The 19500-nt window shown below is 38.7% G+C and overlaps 1 protein-coding gene across 1 annotated transcript; it reads right to left on the bottom strand.

Moving 5' to 3' along the window:
• Positions 1 to 4955: 4955 nt before the first annotated feature.
• stat3 (signal transducer and activator of transcription 3 (acute-phase response factor)) lies at positions 4956 to 19472 on the bottom strand. Its single transcript, XM_058652653.1, is given in 28 exon segments — positions 4956 to 6037; positions 6521 to 6618; positions 8253 to 9654; positions 9988 to 10209; positions 10306 to 10408; positions 10410 to 10446; positions 10623 to 10672; positions 10674 to 10706; positions 10708 to 10719; positions 10801 to 10853; positions 10931 to 11002; positions 11005 to 11065; positions 11213 to 11224; positions 11226 to 11314; positions 11562 to 11643; positions 11763 to 11810; positions 11908 to 12001; positions 12081 to 12110; positions 12199 to 12258; positions 12360 to 12452; positions 12683 to 12841; positions 13020 to 13171; positions 13406 to 13506; positions 13612 to 13693; positions 13784 to 13876; positions 13984 to 14227; positions 15818 to 15967; positions 19222 to 19472. Coding segments are annotated over 25 exon segments (2184 nt in total). The 5' UTR covers positions 15946 to 15967; positions 19222 to 19472; the 3' UTR covers positions 4956 to 6037; positions 6521 to 6618; positions 8253 to 9580.
• Between the last annotated feature and the right edge of the window lie 28 nt (positions 19473 to 19500).

Genomic DNA, 19500 nt, shown 5'->3' with positions numbered 1-19500 from the left:
AAAGAAAAAGAAGAAAAACAAACACAACTCTGTCTAATATGTCATTTGTCATGGGAGTCACTCAAAAGGGAGTCACTGTTAACACATTATCGTTAGTTGATTTATTTATCAAGAGTACATACTTATTCTATATAAGTAGTACTGTGCTATTAGATTTGTTGTTTTAGTAATACTATAATGGCTCTTTATTAGTCTCTTTATTAGAATACAACCAGAAAATACCGTTTTTTTAAGTTACCAAAAATCGAATTGATTTTAAATTGATTAGTGAACTTTTTAACAGTTTAATTGCACTTTGTTCAAATGGTGTCTAGTTTGGTAGAGTGTGGAAGTTTTAAATGCCCCCTTGAAAGGAGCGGTTCAAACTGAGACAGATATTTTCATTTGGACACTCAGCATATTCTCGTCGTTTCCCTACAGTGGTCCATGTGGTCCATGTCCATGTTCAGTGTTTAAACACTTTGGAATTGTATCAGCAGTGGTGAGGTATTGGTATCAGCACATCGTGACAAGTAATTGAAATCAGCTTAAACTTGTTCTCCAAGTTTATTTAAGTATTTGATCTCCTGTTTTGTTTCCACTTTAAAGAACTTTTTGTTCCTCAGTCTTGTCAATCTATCCCTAAGTATTTTAGTTGAGTATCTTCATGTATTGTAAACTGTGTTGACATGGTGTGTCTTCTGCTCCTGACTAATGAGTTGTTAGTGTTAGTGATGAGTCATGACGTGTAAGCCGCTCACTAAAAATGAAAAAAATCTATTTGCTTTTGCAGTTGAACAAACTGCTTCTTCTCTTTTGTCTCTCCATCTTGGATTCTTTTTTGACAAACCTGTGAGAGCAATCAGAATATAAAGAGATCATTTTTATTTGTGCTTTGTTCAATTTAGCATTAGCAAGTTTGCCAATGTGGGTTGTGTTTTATTTCATTATTCTTTTGATTGTGTGTGTTTTAAACTTTATTTCCTGTGCAGTTGCACCTGTTCCTGTTGCTGTCTTGACATAAATGCATAAGTGGACAAACACAGTTTTAGATGTTACATATTTGTATTCACATTTTAATCATGACTATTTGTATATTTTTGATAACATTCATGGCACAAAAATCAATCAAGTTACAGTCACCCAAATGTATAATTTAAACACTACAATAAATAAATCTGTTGATATAATAAATTAATAAATTCAAACTGGCCTTGCTTAATGTCATCACTGCAGCACATAGTTTTATTTTTATTTATTATTATTATTATTATTATTATTATTATTATTATTTAATCTGCTGTCCAAATCCCATATCTGTCCATCCTCAATCTGGAGAGCAGCCCCACCTGCTGGTTGAAGAAAAACATTTATTACACATATTATTATTGGTAGTAGTGCAGTAGCAGTATTAATAAAAACAAATCTTAAAAAAAGAAATAAGAGAAAGACAATACCACACAAAAGAAGGTAAGACATAATAATAATAATAATAATAATATGATAAAAAAATAAAACACAAGATTAAAGAACAGAAATGTCACTGTTAGTTTTATTTTGATATTCTGTTTTTCTAGTGGGATGAAAGGAGGAATGAGAGAGACACGGAGAGAAATAGAAAGAGGGGAGCGAGGAGATGAAGGTGGTGGAGGCCAAAGATAAATCTGCCAAAATTAATTAGGAAGACAACGTGCGCCTGAGGCTTCACCGGCAAACAAGACAGCCATGTATGGAAAAGCCTGAGACAAAAACAAAATCCTCATAAAAGGGCAAGAGCCACCGCTGTGAGCGCGCACACGTTAATTGTTGTCTGTTTTGTTATTTATTCATGCTGCAGGAAGAACCATATATGTATGTATGTATGTACGTATGGGAATCAAAATAGCACATGTGTACAAGAAGTGAAGTCCTGCTTCTTCTTTCTTTCAACATTACTGTAAAACAAAAAGGAATAATGAAGCTGCACAATAAACTGACTTTGAGAGAGAGAGAGAGAGAGAGAAAAAACCCTGGTGACCCTGTGTTATCTGAAAAGCAGAAGAAACTCATGGTTTCTTTTTCCCGCATTCAAGTCAGGAGGACATTTATGTCTCTCTTTATCTGCAACACACACACACACACACACACACACACACACAGTCTGGTTTCTTTGACTTCAGAGGACATTATATGGATTTATGACTAATTTCCTGGAGATTTAATCTAACCTTAAACGTAATTACGATAGGCCTTATCCTAACCATACAACATGTCTTCACTTTAAAATGTAATGGCTTTATGTTTATGATGACCTGCTTTTTTTGTCCCCATTGAGGAAGACGAGTCGTCCTTACATAACTGTGTAAACAGATTCAGGTCATGAGTAATACCTGGAACACTGCAGTCACGTCCATTTACAAAAGTCATATCCATTAACCTTAACACTAACTTTAACCTCATTGCGACCAGGTTTTTGGTCTTTCTTGAGGACTAGATGGTCCTGACAAAGGTCCTAAAGACGTAACAAATACAAGACCACACACACAGTTTCATTGATTCTCCAGATCGATTGGTCGTGTCCCAGAACTGAGTGGTGACAGTTGCCTCCTCAGACGGCTGAGTCAGCAGTCACTGACGGTAATAGATTTTCATCTCCACTCCCACTCAACCTCCTCTAAACCAGAGAGTGTGTGTTTATGTCCTATCAAAGAGACAAACAAGAGAGAGAGCAAACATCTTCTTCTGCTAACTGCCTGTGTCTGTATGAGCTGCCGTATCTCAGCTGCTCATGGGAATCCCAGCAGTCACTGTTCATGTCACCAACCTGAGGGACAGTGTACAGTAGCTGGTGTTTGCACACATGCAACACAACATGGGGTTTCCAAGCAGGGAAGTCCAGAGATCATGTGTCGGGACCTTGTCCCTGAAGTGGCAGTGAGAAATAACAGTAACATACAAAAGAGGAAGTGCACCGACACCTCTGCACGTGTAATTACCAGAGGTGGAAAGTAATCAATTACATTTACTTGCATTACTGTCATTTATTTTTGTGTACTTGTACTTTTAAAGTCATTTTTAAAATATTACTGTGTGTTTCTTTTAAGTGCTGTACTTCACTACGTTTTAAATCACACCTGTTACTGAGTAAAAACAGAAAAACAAACATGCACCGGAAACTTTGGCAGTGAATGATGAGGACAGATGAATGATGAGGACAGACAGGTGAATGATGAGGACAGACAGGTGAATGATGAGGAATGACAGGTGAATGAATGATGAGGAAAGGTGAACGATTAGGACAGGTGAATGAATGATGTGTACAGATGAACAATGAGGACAGGTGAATTGTGTTAAATTGAGGTCCCTGAGTGAGTGACATTTGTGACCTTTGACCCATTTGGACTGGTTTACATATTTTATTTTGTCAGCACTTTCATTTGTAACAGTTTGCCTTTAATTAAAAACTATTCATGTGAGATTTGTGTCCCCTTGTCCTTATTGCACACCACAAGAAACAACCCCCAACTTTTACTAGTACATTTTAAACAAGCTACTTTTTTTTTACTTGCATGATTTTTAGAGCAGTACTTTTACTTTTACTTAAGCAAAATGTTATCAGAATAGTGGTACTTCTACTCAAGTAGAATATTTCAGTACTCTTTCCACCTCTGATAATGACACATGATGTCTCCTGTGGGTTTGTCTCAGACTGAAATATGTGAGACATTTTTTTTATATTTCAGTTTGTTAAAACTGATGCACTTAATTTCCCCGTGCAGTTTACATACACATACTGTAAGTTAGATATTACGCATTTATGATTTAACTTCTGCAATTCATGTTCATTCTATCATGTGAATATGAAAATGACTCACATATATAGATCATATAATCTTAGTCACGTGTGTTCTTCAGTTCCCGGACGTTGCCAGGAAGCTTCAAATAGAAATACAACAGAGACTTGCATATCTATAAAAACTGTATAGTATAAAAAGTATAAAAGAAAGGAATAAGAGTCATACACAATAAAATATTTACATCTGGGTCCATTTAAAGATAGAAAGTCCCAGAGTTCCTTTAAAGACATAAAAACGTTTATTAGTTTTTGTATTATTTATCACGTTGCTCCAGTGCTCGTCTTAAATCTTTGCAGTTCCCCCTCCTTCATTAACGGTCTTTTGTTGTTATTTCCCAGCCTGCACTGGTGCACGTCGGCACATTTCCAATAATGAACTCCACTGTAGAGCTGAGTTTGACTTTTCTCTCACCTCATCGCTTTGTCGTAAATCGAAAAAAAAAAGGTCAGTTCTTGTCCAGCAGTGGCTTGATTTGGCGTTGGTGTTCCTTACGCAGCATCTCTAATCTTTGTTACATCTACAACAGTCAAGACTGATTTAACTGACAGGAAAGTTAAAAAACTACTTTGAAAAATATTTGTATTACAAACGAAAGGATTTTTTTGCACTTTAATTTAGCTTATTACTGCCTTTGGCTAAAAATAATAATTAGAAAAAAGACCTAAGATCATTAAAAAATATCTCAAATACAATGCTTACTTATGGAAACTTCGGCATTGTGTATATCAAGTCTTCAGAGTTTTCAAAATTGTTCTACCAGCTGTGTCCCTTTATAAATTTCTGCATCAATCATTTTACTAATTTTATTTTCTTACATTTGCTGCACTTCTCCTAATGCTACATATGTTAATATTTCGGTTGTTTACATTAAAAATGAGTCTTACGCTTACTGAAACCGGTTTAAAAGATTTCACGAACAAGCCAGAAACGAATTAAAAACTCTACTCCAGCTCCTCTACACGTGCCTGTGTAATAAACAGTGAAAGCCAATTCATTCTAGATAGAATTTGAAATACACTGATAATGACATGTCAGCTCTTTGTTCACTTGTTCACACTGAATTTCTTTGATCAAAATTGAAGAAATCAATGCATCAATTCGTCGACAATGACAATGACACGTACCAAACAGTATAAAACCTCTAGGTCCAACTGGTTTTATTGCCATCTGTCTGAATAGTTACAGCATATTTTACAGAAAAACTTGACGTGTATCAGTTGCATTAAAGTCAGCTGACAACAGATAACTGGACTGTGTCGAAGGTCGAAGGTCACCTGCTACACACCTTCAAATGTGTACGTTATCGGTTTGAGTGAAAAAAAATCTTTAAAACCATTAACATTTGCAGTCGATTTGATAATAATTTGTCCCCAAACATAAATCGTTGAATGACTTGACATATCTGAGCGTAATTGACCTCACTCAGCGAAAACAAAAACTTGCTCACAGAATCACAAATTACAGCATTTTTAGAGGGAATTAAAAGAGCAACACCTTTACAAGTTATAATCACATTACAGATAAAGTTCACGGGTGATTTACTCTGAAGGTCGAAAAATCGTCCATCTTTCCCACTGTGTCCGAGTTTAAAATGCGACAAATTGATCTGGAAAAATATAACAAATATTCAATTTTGCGTAAAAACTGCAAAGAAACAAATTGAAGTGCAATCCAAAAGGTATTTTGAAAAAACCTGTGGCAAAACATTTGGCAGGACTCATTAATGCAACAACAAACAAGAAATGAATTGCAGTAAATTCTACTACAAACATCTCAAAAGCGATATATAGCTTATACACCAATAACTTTCATTACATTTTCTTACGCAAAGAAACATAAAAAGCACATCAATTCATCACAAACTTCAGGAGACAAAACAACGTTTTTAAAAAAATACAATTCCAGATACTATCGGGTGTGTAGAGACGACTGTGAAGACGAGGAAGTACTGAATGCAAAGTCAGTAATTAAGTCAGTATTGATCAACAGTTTCACAGAATAAGTGCAGGTGTAGATTCAAAGTCTAAAAAAGGTGGTAAAGTCTTTCAAAAGCATTCGATTTCCTGACTACTGTGTGAGTGCGTGTGTGTTTATTTTATACAGGAACAAGAGAAACAAACTGTACAGGAGGAGAAAAAAAGAGAAAACCATCATCAGGTCCTGGTTCACATGGAAACCTCTTCACATTGGTGACGCGACGTCCATGTCCAAAGTGAGGGATTCTGTGGGGAAAAAATTAAATAAATCAAAAATATAAGCATTAAACAGATGACATTACTTATAAATCAAGTTATACTGTGGAATGTTGATCAGACGGAAACATGGATTTGGTTTATAAGGACAGAGTTAAGGCCAATTCATAGTTTCCTAGCGTGCTTCATTCACCAACTATCATCAGTATTGTCACAATTAATCTTAATCTTAATCTGCTCTGAACACATTACATCTGCATTCAATCCCAGAGATGAGGGCAGGGAGATTATCTTTTTGGTTTGTTGAATAAATGTAAAGTTTTTTCCAGCTTCTACTTAAGAACTGTGCGTATATTTTGAAATAAAACTTTCTCTCTCTCTGACCACAGACTAACCTATTTCCCTTAGTAATGGAACCATAGACAGGTACAGTACATGTGGCCCTGGACGACATAAGCAACTCCCTGTGGAAACAGAAGCGTGAAGAAGCCTTTTACGGAGCAAACGACTCACCCAAATGTCCTGGATTAGCTTCGGCTTCATTGTGCATCAGAGAGTCGAGGGTACGAGGCGACATGGGGAACAGGTCACTGGTGTTTCCAGAGTTTGTGCTGTTTAAAAATAAAAGAAGAAGAAGATGACACATACTTAACATTACTACCTTAACAGATTCACAATGCTGCCATCCCGCTGGTGACATGTTAACAGGCCCTGTGTGTATTTAGAGTTTGTCTTCATCACAATCAGCACGTTTACATGCACAGTTTAATCGAGCTAAGGCCGTAGTGTGACTAAGACGGGCAATCGGACAACTTGCCGAGTCTGAGTACACACGAGGAGGAGGAAATAGATTTGATTGGCCGTAACCATCTGACTCCACCTCCGTAGGTGGCGCTGTATCTCTCTATAAGCTAGTGTGTATTGAATCAGTTTCCTGTTGACCTTAACGTCACAGAGATTGGACGGTGAGACAGATTGCACTGAGGTTCTGTGTGTTTCGTACCTGCTGTACACGTTAATCGAGATACAAACTCGACGGTGCATGGCTCTTGTGGTTGCTGAAAGACGCAACAGTACTGCACTTTACACACCGTCTCCTTCTGTATACGTGCAGGAGTAATCGGACTATGAATCGCAACATCCAGGTGTGTTAGTCTGATTAAGACTAGCTCGATTTTAGTCTGACATTAAGAAAACCAAATGATTGTCTTAGTCTGACTAACAAATTAGTAAACTCATGAATATATCCTGTGTTACACTGAATTCACACAGACGTGTCAGGGACCTTGTGCTGGGGGTGGCAGTCTGAGGTTAGCAGGGCAGTGTCTGTTGTGGTCGACTACTTCATAATGGTTGCCAATGTTGTGTGACACTTTGTGCAGTTTGTCCAACAAAAAACAACAACAGAGAGACCAGGTCACCTCCTTCTTTTGGTTGTGGAGTGTTTGAACTGGACACATAAACGTAAGTGCTCGCGCTGCCACTTGGAGGTTGAACATTTTTCAACTCCTGCCACACACAACGAAACTCCATTCAAAGTGAATGAGAAGCGTTTCAGTTGACGCCACGACCCCCGTATGTGTGAATACAGCGTACACGAGTGAAAACTGTGCCAACAGCTCATCAGCCTCATCATTTTCTGAAAGATAATGAAGCATTTAGCTACAGTACACAGAGTCATGATCAAATAAAGATGAAACATGAAGATTTCTCACAATAAATGGAAAATGAAGACATGAAAGCCTAAGTTTACAGACACTAAAGGCTTTTATGTTGAACATTGCATGTTAATGTTAATGACGTTAACTTCACATCAGTTGTTGGTTAGCACAGTGGTCTGGACAGAACAGGCCATTAAACACTTTCTTCTGTCTTTTCTTCAAATTTTAAATTCAGTTTCCTTTTGTTTTCTTCTTCTGTCAAACTGACCTATTTCCTTATTGATGAACTATTAACACATGAATGGGATTATCTGAATTCTCACACACTCATAATGCAAACTATTTTTAATCCACCCAAAGAGATTGAGATGACTGAAATGTCACGGAAACAAGAGTGCGACCTGAACCAAATTAAGGAGAAAAAAAAATAGATGAATGACAGGGAGGTGCATTTGAGTTAGTCAGGGAAAAACAAACAGGAAGAGTATGCCCGGAATCCCACCCTACCTTTAAACACACAGACAAAGTGACGTGATGCACATACAGCCCTACATGCCACCTCCCTACCCCCCCTGAATGCCTACCCCGGGAATCCGCTCCCAAGCAGATCACTGTCCGGCAAGTCCATGAACACGGAGGGACACCTACGGAGACAGGTCAGGATCTCACTGAGCAAACCTCACAACCAACCAGCACCAAACCCACGACCAACCAAGCAACCTGTGTACACACACCCCACTCTGATCTGACCTCAGTCAACATCATACTATCTAGCAGCCAATCCCACATTTAAAGATGCTCTTTAAATTAAAAAAATATTTTTTTACATTTCCAAATGTCAGCTGTTTGAAGTAACTTTTTTACAAATTGCCTAATATTGTAAATTGTGCTCTATTTAAGTGTGAATACAGCAAAGAAAAAAAACAACCTACAATGTCATTAGAAGAAATGTAACATTTTGAGTGGGTGCAGGTTTTTCACAGTGACTGCATTCTGATCGACAGAATTCAATAGACATTAAAAGGGGCAGAGAGGACCACTGCTTTATAGAATTCTGGCTCCCGATTGATTTAAGTGTGAAAGAGATTCCTCTAGACCCCATTCATGCCTGTATTAACATCAGTATGTCTAAATGTGTCCTCACGTCTCATCACTGAAAGCATATGAATGCAACCCGTCCTCAGGATGGATTAGAGACCACCTCCTCAGCTGAAATTCTCTGAAATTGAAAACCTTAATTGAGCAACTTGAGTAGAGCATTAATTCACAGCTTCTCTCTCTCTCACTCACACACACATACACACACACACACACACAAACACCCATAATAATGCTGACAGCGAACAAATATGTAGTCAGACTTGTTAAAAAACATGTTTTTGTTCTTGCCAACCGTCATGTCAGCCTGTACTTGAAAGAAAGAAGAAGGGGGCGCCCGATGCGATAGAGAATCTATAGTAAATCTCCATATTAGCTGGATTCACACACAGAGACGGTTTCTGTAATGACAGTGGTGACTCACACTGAAAGTACAACTAGCTTCGTTCTCCTTTCTTAGAACATTTGGAAACAATCGCCATGTGAAAAAGAACTTTAAAGAGGGAAGTTCACGTGTCGATCAAATTCTATTTTCCTTGAATCCATTTTTCACGCCAACCTTTATGCATGGCACAGACCACAGATACTACACAACAACAAAACGTCCATTTTTGGGTGCAATGTGACATATGTCATTGTCCACTATCTTGGAATCCGATCACAGTGCTCAAAGTACAGACCTGACTCTCGGGGTGTTCATTACCAACCCTATTATCACAGCACTTATGGGCTGAACAATGTTGTCAAAGGGCTCACTACATGTTATCTTATCAATATATTCATTACAGACAGACCTTATGATCATTTATGTATCCTAAAGATAAAGAAGGGATGACGGATACTTACGTGTAACACAGATGAACTTTGTCTTCAAGTACGGCTGAATAGCTGTCAGGGAAAAGAAAATATTTGTAATATTTGCCAAAGAAATTCTGTCCAGTTTGATTCTGGCCTGAAAATGGTGTCTAACTTGCCAACATGCAGTCCTTTATTATTTAATTTAAGTGCCTACAAAGGTGAGGTTGAATCTTTCCACTCATTTTCAGGACCTCATCATTTATCATAATTTTATTTAAGGGACTTATTTTTAAACTTCTGTATCTGTATGTTTTTATAAAATGTGCACCTTTATGGGCATTCAAAATAAAGGTAATTATGGACAGATGAAATGCAATTATTTTGACAGAAAAGTTTCATATCAGTGCATGTGAGGTCACTTACTGCTCGTAGAGTCTCCGCCAATCTCAGGTTCAGGAGCCGCCTCTGGCCTGCAATATTTCCCGAAGGCTTCCTCTTTGGGGATATCGGGGTAGAGGTAGACGAGAGGTGAAACCAAGATATTGGTGGCATCCATGATCTTGTAGCCCATGATGATGTCGGCGAAAGACATGCTGTTGAGCTGCTGCTTGGTGTACGGCTCCACTGACTGAATCTGAGTCTTACCTGTTGTCACAGTAGGGAAACTGGGTGTCACACAAAAAAACCAACAAGACTGTCTTAAAACTAACGGAATGGTAAAGGGAGGCTGGAAGCACTCACCGCTGATGTCTTTCTCGACCCATGTAAATGTTATGCCCCCTTCCTTGCTGCTCTCACTGAAGCGCAGCAGAAAAGTGCCAGGAGGTTTTGGACTGAGAATGGCCCCTCTCCCTCTCCTTACTGATAAAACCCATGATGTATCTGTAGATAAATGACAGGAAGGCACATAAACATACAGGATGTTAACTAGGCCCTGTATTAAAAATAGTATGTCTATTTTAAAACAGGCCAAAACACTTTGTAGGAATATAATGAACAGACATCTCCAGCAGAGACTCCTCAGTGACTTGACTGTAAACAAAGAATTGACCCCTCACCCTTCATTCCACAGTGCCAGGATATACTTCTTCACCAGGTCAATGATGTTTGTCCAGCCACACCCAGAAGGAGAAGCCTTTACCCGGCCATGTTTTCCTGTGAAGAGACGGGAAATAAATAAATTATATGTAAATAATATGGTGACTTAACACCACATGTAGCTGAAAGGAGAAATACCTTGCAGAACTTGGCCCAGGTGATCTGACAGCCAGAGAAGTTGACACAAGGCCCTGGAAGGATAATTAGAGATAACATTATACAATTGTACATTAAACAGTTTGTAGTTAAATGTTTTACAGGCACTCACCTAGTAGTTTCTCAGCCAGTGTGGTGAGCTGTTCAATGGTCAGCCCTCTCTTGGTCGTGGAGGAGAATTGCAGCTTAGCACCTCAGCCACCTGGTCCCATGTTCCGACCGGAGGCTTGGTGAAGAAGTTGACGTTCTGCGTAGACACAACACGTACACTCATTTCACACAAGTTTGTACTGTGAGGAAAAATAACAGCATTCTGCGGCTGAGAGTGAAACAGTAAACATTCCCCTCTATCTAGAGTTCAGCCCCTTTCCACCAGAGGGGTGCTGTGTCTTACCTTAGGGTGGTTTTGTAAGCATGTTGTACCACAGGATGGAAGCCCAGGCGTTGGGCATCTGGCAGATGTTGGAAATGACAACCACAGGCAGGGAATGAGTCTGCATGAAAAATATGAAAGAGTTTTTTCATGTTAAACTTTTGTCACATTAACACAGCAACTGAGGAAAATGTCCAGAAATGTATTGGTTCAGTTTTGCACAGTTTTATTGTTCACACATGGAGAGTGCAGCAGGAGACTGAACTAAAATCCAGGGGTGGACTCCAAAGACTCTTAAAAGGGTTACTCAACTTTTAGTGGTGTGTAAAAGTTAAACGTGTGAGATGTGTGTCCTTGTGGTTCTCACCCTCCAGATCTATTTTCAGACCTTGGTGATAAACTTCTGTCTCAAACGTGATAAGATGCAGCTCCTCAGTGACAATCAGAGAGGCCTAAAGAGGACAGTTTAGTTAAAGCTATATTGCAAAAAAACCTGTTTCTGTTTTCTGTGGTGAAAACAGATAAGATTTAATATCAAACTATCCCACTGAGAAAATAGAAGAGTACTTACATCACTATTGGTCCGGCCGCCGTTACCGCACCTCTGTTCTCTAAGGGTCTGTATGAAAAACAGGAAGTCAGGGCTCTGTATCAGGCTTTCATCAGAGAACATCTGATGACTATCAAACATTAAGTGCTTCGCCTCCATAACTCACCAAGTGTTTAAACTCTGCTGACAGGCTGCCATTGTTGGATTCCTCCATGTTCATTACTTTTGTGTTGGTACCAAGGATGTTAAACTTTCGTGACCTGATAAAGTCAAGAGAGGACAGAGAGTGAGACTCTGAGAGTAAAGGTTTTTTCTTTAAAAGTGTTCTAGAAGTCTTACCCTCGAATTGCAGCCACGTCACCCGATTCCCTGAAACATAAACAGATCAATTCAGTGCAGCACTATTTTCTCTTGATATGATTGCGTTTATCATAAAGAAACAAACAACTCGACTTACTTGTCAATGCAAACTTTAATTTTCAGCTGGTAATTGAGTTCAGGAAACTTCACCAGTAACCTAGCAACAGAGATGAAAACAATGTCAACAAAGTAATTTGGATATAAAAAGTCAGAGTTGCAGTCTCTGTGAAATTGCCACTGACACATTTGAACACTTACCTGACTTTATTTGTGAACTGCACCCCTGTTTTGATCACCAGAGGTCTGTCTGGATGCATGGGCATACATGGCTGTCTTTCCACGACAAAAGCGCTGGAAGAAAGAGTGTTTCATATTTCAGCCACTAAACTTCACACCTCTGTTGTACAGACTTTCATTTTAAATGTCAGCTCTTAAGATTCAACGCATGAGTCTATATCTGATGATTCACAGGGCGAGTGCGTTTGTTGAATTTAGACTGAGAGATGTGTGAGAAGGCAGAGCTTTGATCTTCAATTCTCTCTCTGAGCAGAAGTACAGTGAAGATTTATCACATGCGTTACCTCTTCATCAAATTTCTGAACAAGTCCACAATCTTCTCCTCCAGGGCAGGTCGGTGCTGAATGATGGGGTCTCCTTTGTAGGACACCTTCTGTTGAAGCTCCTCCAGCTTCTTGATCTGCTGACGAATCTGGAGTTGGGACTCAGCCAACGACGTGATCCTGTTTAGAAATGAAATACAGTTAATGTATTTACATACACATCTTTAAGCAATGCTTAATATTATGTATACTTTGACATACTGGTGTGTGAATACTAGTATTTTTTTTCCCTTATCCTAATACCTAATGAATTCAAAAGTGCATCATAAGTACAAAATGCAAAAATGTGCTTGATTACCATGTTTCCAGGCGATCCAGGCAGATGTTAGGTGGACCTCCAATACAGGCAATCTGCTGTCTTCTCTTCCAGTCTGCTAGTTCATCATCTGTCAGATTCTTCTGTACATAATCCATGGCTGTCAACAGGCCTCCCATCTCTGTCACAATTTGCTGCAAGACAAGAAGCACAGACATGTCAAGCAAGCTAAGTTAAGAGAACATTTTTGGTTTTTCAACTTCCTTTCATTATTGCTGCACGCATTGCTTCATTATTTTTTTTCTTAAAAACTTGATAAATGCTGCTTAGTGCTTAGTGTATCCAAAAAAATGGGCATCATACAGTATATCTGCCATTGGCAGCCATGGATCATAATAATCTCATTACACTCAGGCATTGGTACCCACCCTCCTGAGCTGGTCTAAGGCACTCAGCATCTGTTCAAGCTGAGCCATCTTCTGTCTTGTAGCAGCCGCCTGGCTGTTTCCATTCAGGTCCTGGGACAACTCTGAAATGTAGGTGGACATGTATGAGTGTACTTGAAGGTTCATAAAAAGGCAATTTTAAATAAACTGTCATCAAAAACAGTGTCGAGGCCAAAGCTAGAATATACCTCCTTGACTTTTCAGTGTCTTGTAATTGAAGTCAAAGTCATCTTGCAAGTTCTCAAGCATTTTCATTTTCTGTTCCATATCCTGTCGAGAAAGAAATGATCAAGATTTGCAGAACAGGAATCGTCATGTACGTTCAGATATTTAATAAGAGATGATCTGATGCAAACTTACCTGCACCCGCTTCCTGATGTCTTGAAGGTTGTGCTCCAGGATCTGCTGCTTTTCTGTGACTACTGTACCAGTGGGATGAGCTGCCTGACCGTCCTGCAGGAGAGTCAAAGAGATTCTAAAATGTAAAATCATTCTGCCAACACAAACACATTGTCTAAATGACATAATTCAATCTAAGGCTTGGTTAGTATGTTTCATACCTGTGCAGCAGATGTGGCAGTCTGCAGGAGCCTTTGCTCTTCCCATAAGCAGCGGGCAACAATGCGGGCAATATCCATCGGCTTCTCCAAGTACTTGCTCTGCAGATGCTGTTTAATCCTGCGCAGGTTATGCTGGTAGAGTACATTGTTTTCCTGCAGGAAACGGCTGTACTGCTGATCTATCTCTCCTAAGAGGTTGTGAAACACCAGTGTTGCATGTGACTCCTTATTGGCAGCGTAAGCCCTTGTAAAGGAGAAGACGAGATAATCAAGTTATTTAGTTCCTTCACAGAGCTGGTTTAATATTTAAAGACAGATACACCTGTTTGTGCCACCTTCACATCACTGCTTTTTGGATCTCATCAAAGTGTCACAGTAAGTACGAGTTCTTCAGCAGATATGAGGTTATATATTAATTTGGCCCTCATAACTTTAATCAGTATCAATTTGATGAGACATAGTGAGTTTAAATAAACTTGGATTATCCCTTCATAATAAATGTGCCCCCTCTATTCAGAATTATGAAGACCTTTAAAGACCCATCTCTTCTTTCTGGCGTTCAATTTTAGATGTGAACCTATTATCAGGACAGATTCTACTAGATGTTACCACTTTAAACTAAAAGTCATATCTCGATATTTTTTAGTTGAATGGCGATGCTCAATATTTTTTCCAAGCATAATGTTTAATGTTTATTTTTTCTAATATTTACATTGTATCTAATATGCTATACTGCTATATGTCCAAAAGTGACTGACAGTAATGGAAAATAAGTCAAAACTCTGTAGTGTGTGAACTATGAACGAGCTAGTTCCCGCCTCCTCTGCAAGAGCTGAACAATAAATCTAACACACCAAGAGAGGCGGGACTTAAGGCCAACAGCCAATCATCAGCCAGTCACACTCAAAGCCTGTGTCATGTTTGAGGCAACGACAGGAGAGCCGCAGTGAGCGCTGAAACGAAGTGGCCAGAGATGTAGCAGCAAATGTAGTGAGGAAAACTGCATAAAAAGTGTGGTCGTTGAACCCTCTCACCGGAAAAAGTGTGTGTTTTAAAACACCCACCTCTCCCACGGGTGCGACGCCCCGGTGTGTGTGTGTAGGGACGCAGGGAGAGGAGAAATAGGTGCGAACTTGCGGCTCATGCTCATTTTAACGCAAAATTAATTATATCGATACAATCGATATTGTCCCATGTTATATCTCGCTTAGAAATATATCGATATATATTAAAATATCGATATATCGCCCAGCCTACACTATTTTACTTTTTCCATGATTTACTGTGTTTTATGTTCTTGTTGTAGCTTTCTACCAAACAAAGCACGTTGGTCAATGCTGGCTGTATTTTAAACATGCCAGAGAAATACAGCTGACTTAATTTGAAATTTTTGGGAGGGAGAAAGAAGGTAAGATTTAAAAAAAAAAAAAGGAGGGAGACAATGGATGACATAACACAATGCTTTCTGTGTGACAAACTAAATAGCAAGTCAGGGTGAGAAGGCCTGTCACAGCTATTACACAATCATCTGCTCACATATATTTGTTCTAACTGCAATTATTTTGCGTAATTGTTTTAATTAATCTTTATACGAACAGCAGCTTACAGGTGGCACTCTTACAGTTATGTCATCTGGTTGAGCTTCTTCAGCTATGATTCCATAAATCATCATGGATGAGTTAAATGCAAAGCCCAACAACACATCACTTGTCTCAATGGGGACATGTTGGTTTTAAGCAAAATAAGAAACGTCCATCAATTAATAATATGACATGTACTAATTAAAAGGCTGATTTTTATGTCATGATTTCCAAAGAGTTTAATTATTTCTTACCAGTCTTGGCTCTCAATCCATGGAGCTAGAAACTGCCGAAGCTCCATGGGGAAGCTGTCACTGTACAGGTGGTAGAGCTGCTCCAGATACCTGGTCTCCAGCTGCTGTAACTGGTTCCATTGTGCCATCCTGACATACACCTCCTCAAACCTACATGAAAATGATACATTAAAAGTTGAGCAAGGTGTTCAGAAAGCACATGCTAATAAATCTATATTTAAAAAAAAAAAAAAAAGTCACACATCTTAAAACTGACCACAGAGAAATGGCTCAATGTCAGGTTTCCTCTGAAAAGGCTGACAGACCTTCAGGAGGCCCGCCTTTATGTGCACTCACTTCCTGTTCATTGAAACGTTAAGCCTCCACCGAGAAATACACACACATGAACAGCTGTCGACTCCCATAGCAGATGGGAGTTAATGGCCTTTGAGTGAGGGTTTACCCCACCCGATTTCACCAGAAATTGAACCAAAACCACATTACCTTCTCTAGGCTGTTGGGAGGCAATGGCAAGTATGGATTTGAAACCAGAAACCAGAGAAACACAGTTTATTTGTTAAGGATATCGGTCCTGGCTTTTCTTTTAATCATATTGTGCATTAACAAGCACAAAGCAATGACTATTATCCTTGAGCTCCACCTGGCCTTCTCATCTTACTAACAGCAGCCTGCAACCCAGAGAGCTAATGGCTGTGCGCTAAAAATAACCAGACAAACCATAAAGTTGTCTCTTTAAACATCCATCCACCTTCAATCATGAATACTTTGTTGAAGACCCTTACGTAACTTTTGGATACAGTTTCACTTTCATGCACATAAGTCAGTTTCATAGTGTCACTGGCACTGCACAATGCTGAGTGTTGCAGTGCATAAAGGAGAACTGAAATAAAGGCACAAGACATTTACAAAAGCTCTGATCCTTGGTAAAAGAGTCAACAATATCACTGTGATACAGACAGTGCTTATGGATATTTCTTTTTATCATAGATAATGTTATGCTGAAAAGCTTAAAAATAATATTCTATATATTTGTTCCATGTTCATGCATGACTCACACCGTTTGAACACTTGAACTTTGCACACTTGAGTCATACATTAAGATATTTGCAATCTTTCACATCACCTCCACTCAGTCCCAATGATAATTATCTGTTTAATCTTGTGCGACATTGTGTCAACAAAACAAGCTTTTTCAATTTCCTTCCTGCAGTCATTTTAACAAATTGTAGAAAAAAAATTGCAAGTGTAACAATAGCAGTAGGTGGAGGCCTGTGTTGTAACCAAACAGAAAGATGATTATATTAGTAAATTACAAGTGTGTTTTGACATCTCAACAGGTCCACTGAGAGAATGGTCTTTCATGACTCTAAATGATTGTGCAGGTGTCTCTGTGTCAGGGTTCAAGTCATGGTTTCAATTTATTGTTTAACTACATTTTAAGGCCACGTGTAACTATATAAGTATTCAATGTTTTGTTTAAATCAAGTTAGTGTTTCAGGGAAGCCACATGCATTCAGATAAGCAGTTCCGTTCAGCAGTTATTCACACCAACATCCTGAGAGAAGTTGGGTTTTTTGGACATAGTCACATGCCTCACACAAACTTGACAATTGTCATTTCCCTGACATATGAAAGTGGTGTATCTGAATGGAGTGAATTTCTGGGCATCTGAAACTAAGAGTATCACTGATGAGTCATTGTCAAAACTGTGGTATTTGTTTCAATTTTTAATCAGTTGAGTAAGGCTCTGTAACTTCCTATATTGCTGGTAATTTTGGGTTGGGTATATGAATGGTATTTTAACTAAAATATTTTACTTACAATTCCCCTGATATACAAGAGGTAAACAATGTAAAGCTGCATTGGCAATGAAACAAGAATAATAATTACATGATATGTTTCTGCATTGTGAAAATTAAGTGAGATATAGTACACACAACTACTTTGAATGTGTACCTCCGATTTGTTGAATGTTTGTTAACCAAATTATTTCTGCCACAAATAAATAGAATGGATTAACTTAAATCTAGCACCACATGAATGATGCAAAGTCACTGAGGCACCACTTGACTTTCATCACAAATGATGATGAGGCACCACTTGACTTTGATCGCAAATGATGAAGGCAAAATTAATTTGGATGTTGACCTGACAAATTCAATAGCTCCACAAAATCTGAATCATCAAGGCTGGTGTATATTGTAAAAGTTACTGTTGTAGTCACACACTTTGCAAATGAAAACCTTGTGGCTCAAGATGGTATGTAAACAAACTTTGTGAACATCATTGCATATACCAGGCCTGTCACATATTTTCTGATTGCCCAGTTTCCAATGCTTGGCACTTGTAAGGCACAATGAGCTATCCCATAAACCATGTGACAGATATTCCAGTAAGTACTTCCTGGAACTAAAAAAAACAAGGGACAGTACCAAGCATGCTGACTTTCAACTTTTGTGGTCTTTAAACAAGGGTGACACAACAAACCAGTAATATGTACGTCATTAAGAATGAATGTATTTGTTTAGTGTCAGCCATGCTTTGTTTATCAAGCAATATTGAATACAGTAAATAATCTGATATGGTACAGTATATCACCATGATAACACAGGTGGTTACATGATGATATTAAATTTACCAAACATTCAGAAGATTACAGGTGTTCACAGACCTCAAAATGTCATTTATAGAGACAATCGTTTGAGTAAATTGTATAATGGTGTGAGGTGTCTACACATGTTGGCCTGCATATTTAATCAACATCACTACCTGCTAGGTCTGTGTGTTGACTGTTCAGTTTCCAATAATTAGCAATGGTAAAGCACAATAAGTGACTCCATAAAACCAAATTCCATCTCTAAAATGTAATGTGGAGAAAGTAACCAGTGTAAGTGATTTGTATAAATGGTATACTGGTGTAAGGTGTCAGATAGCTACAGGAGGGAGGAGATGGGAGGATATGGGCGTGACGATTCAAAGCAAACACAAACAATGACCCATGTTCCAATGGGCACAAAAAAACATTATAATTCATAATGGACCTAATTTGAAGTGTCACAGTCCTGTTTGGCAACAACACACGTGGCCATTTTGGTTTTTGTTTAACATCAGCACAGCAGAACACGTACGATCACGACTCCAGGGGCTGAAGGTTAGGCTGTGATGTGACCAGCATCGTTAGCAGCAAGCAGAAGATTGAACTGGCATCAGTTAAAATGTGGAAACGTTACTACACTTATTGCACCATAGACACAGTGTGTAACAGCACGAGTGCGTTTTAACGTACGGCAGCTGCACTTAGAGCTACTGAAAACACAGCTATGCTCTTAATGAGGTAAGTTGTGACATAAGTAAAAAAGCGAAGTAAATAAAATACAAAAGCAGAAGAGGTCGTAGTCGCTTACCTCGTTTGTTTTCACTTCTTTGGAAAGTTTCTCCGAAGGAAAAATGTGGATGTTTAACTTATTACCTTATAAACACTGACCCAACAAGTCGGTGACAACCTTTTTAAACACCGAAGACACGTATGGCGAGTAACGACACAATAAGGGGGAAAAAAATCGCAATTTCTTCCTTACTATTCGGAAATCACTTCACGCAGACTCGTATGAACCTCTTCTCTCAGCCCATCCTCTACATTGCAGTCTTTCCAGCCACACAAACTTCACTGATTATTTTACTGA

The sequence above is a fragment of the Solea solea genome, chromosome 16 (genome assembly GCF_958295425.1).
Source record: "Solea solea chromosome 16, fSolSol10.1, whole genome shotgun sequence".
Taxonomy (NCBI): Eukaryota; Metazoa; Chordata; class Actinopteri; order Pleuronectiformes; family Soleidae; genus Solea; species Solea solea.
Note: the sequence above shows the minus strand (reverse complement) of the source record. Positions and strands in the feature narration are given on the sequence as shown.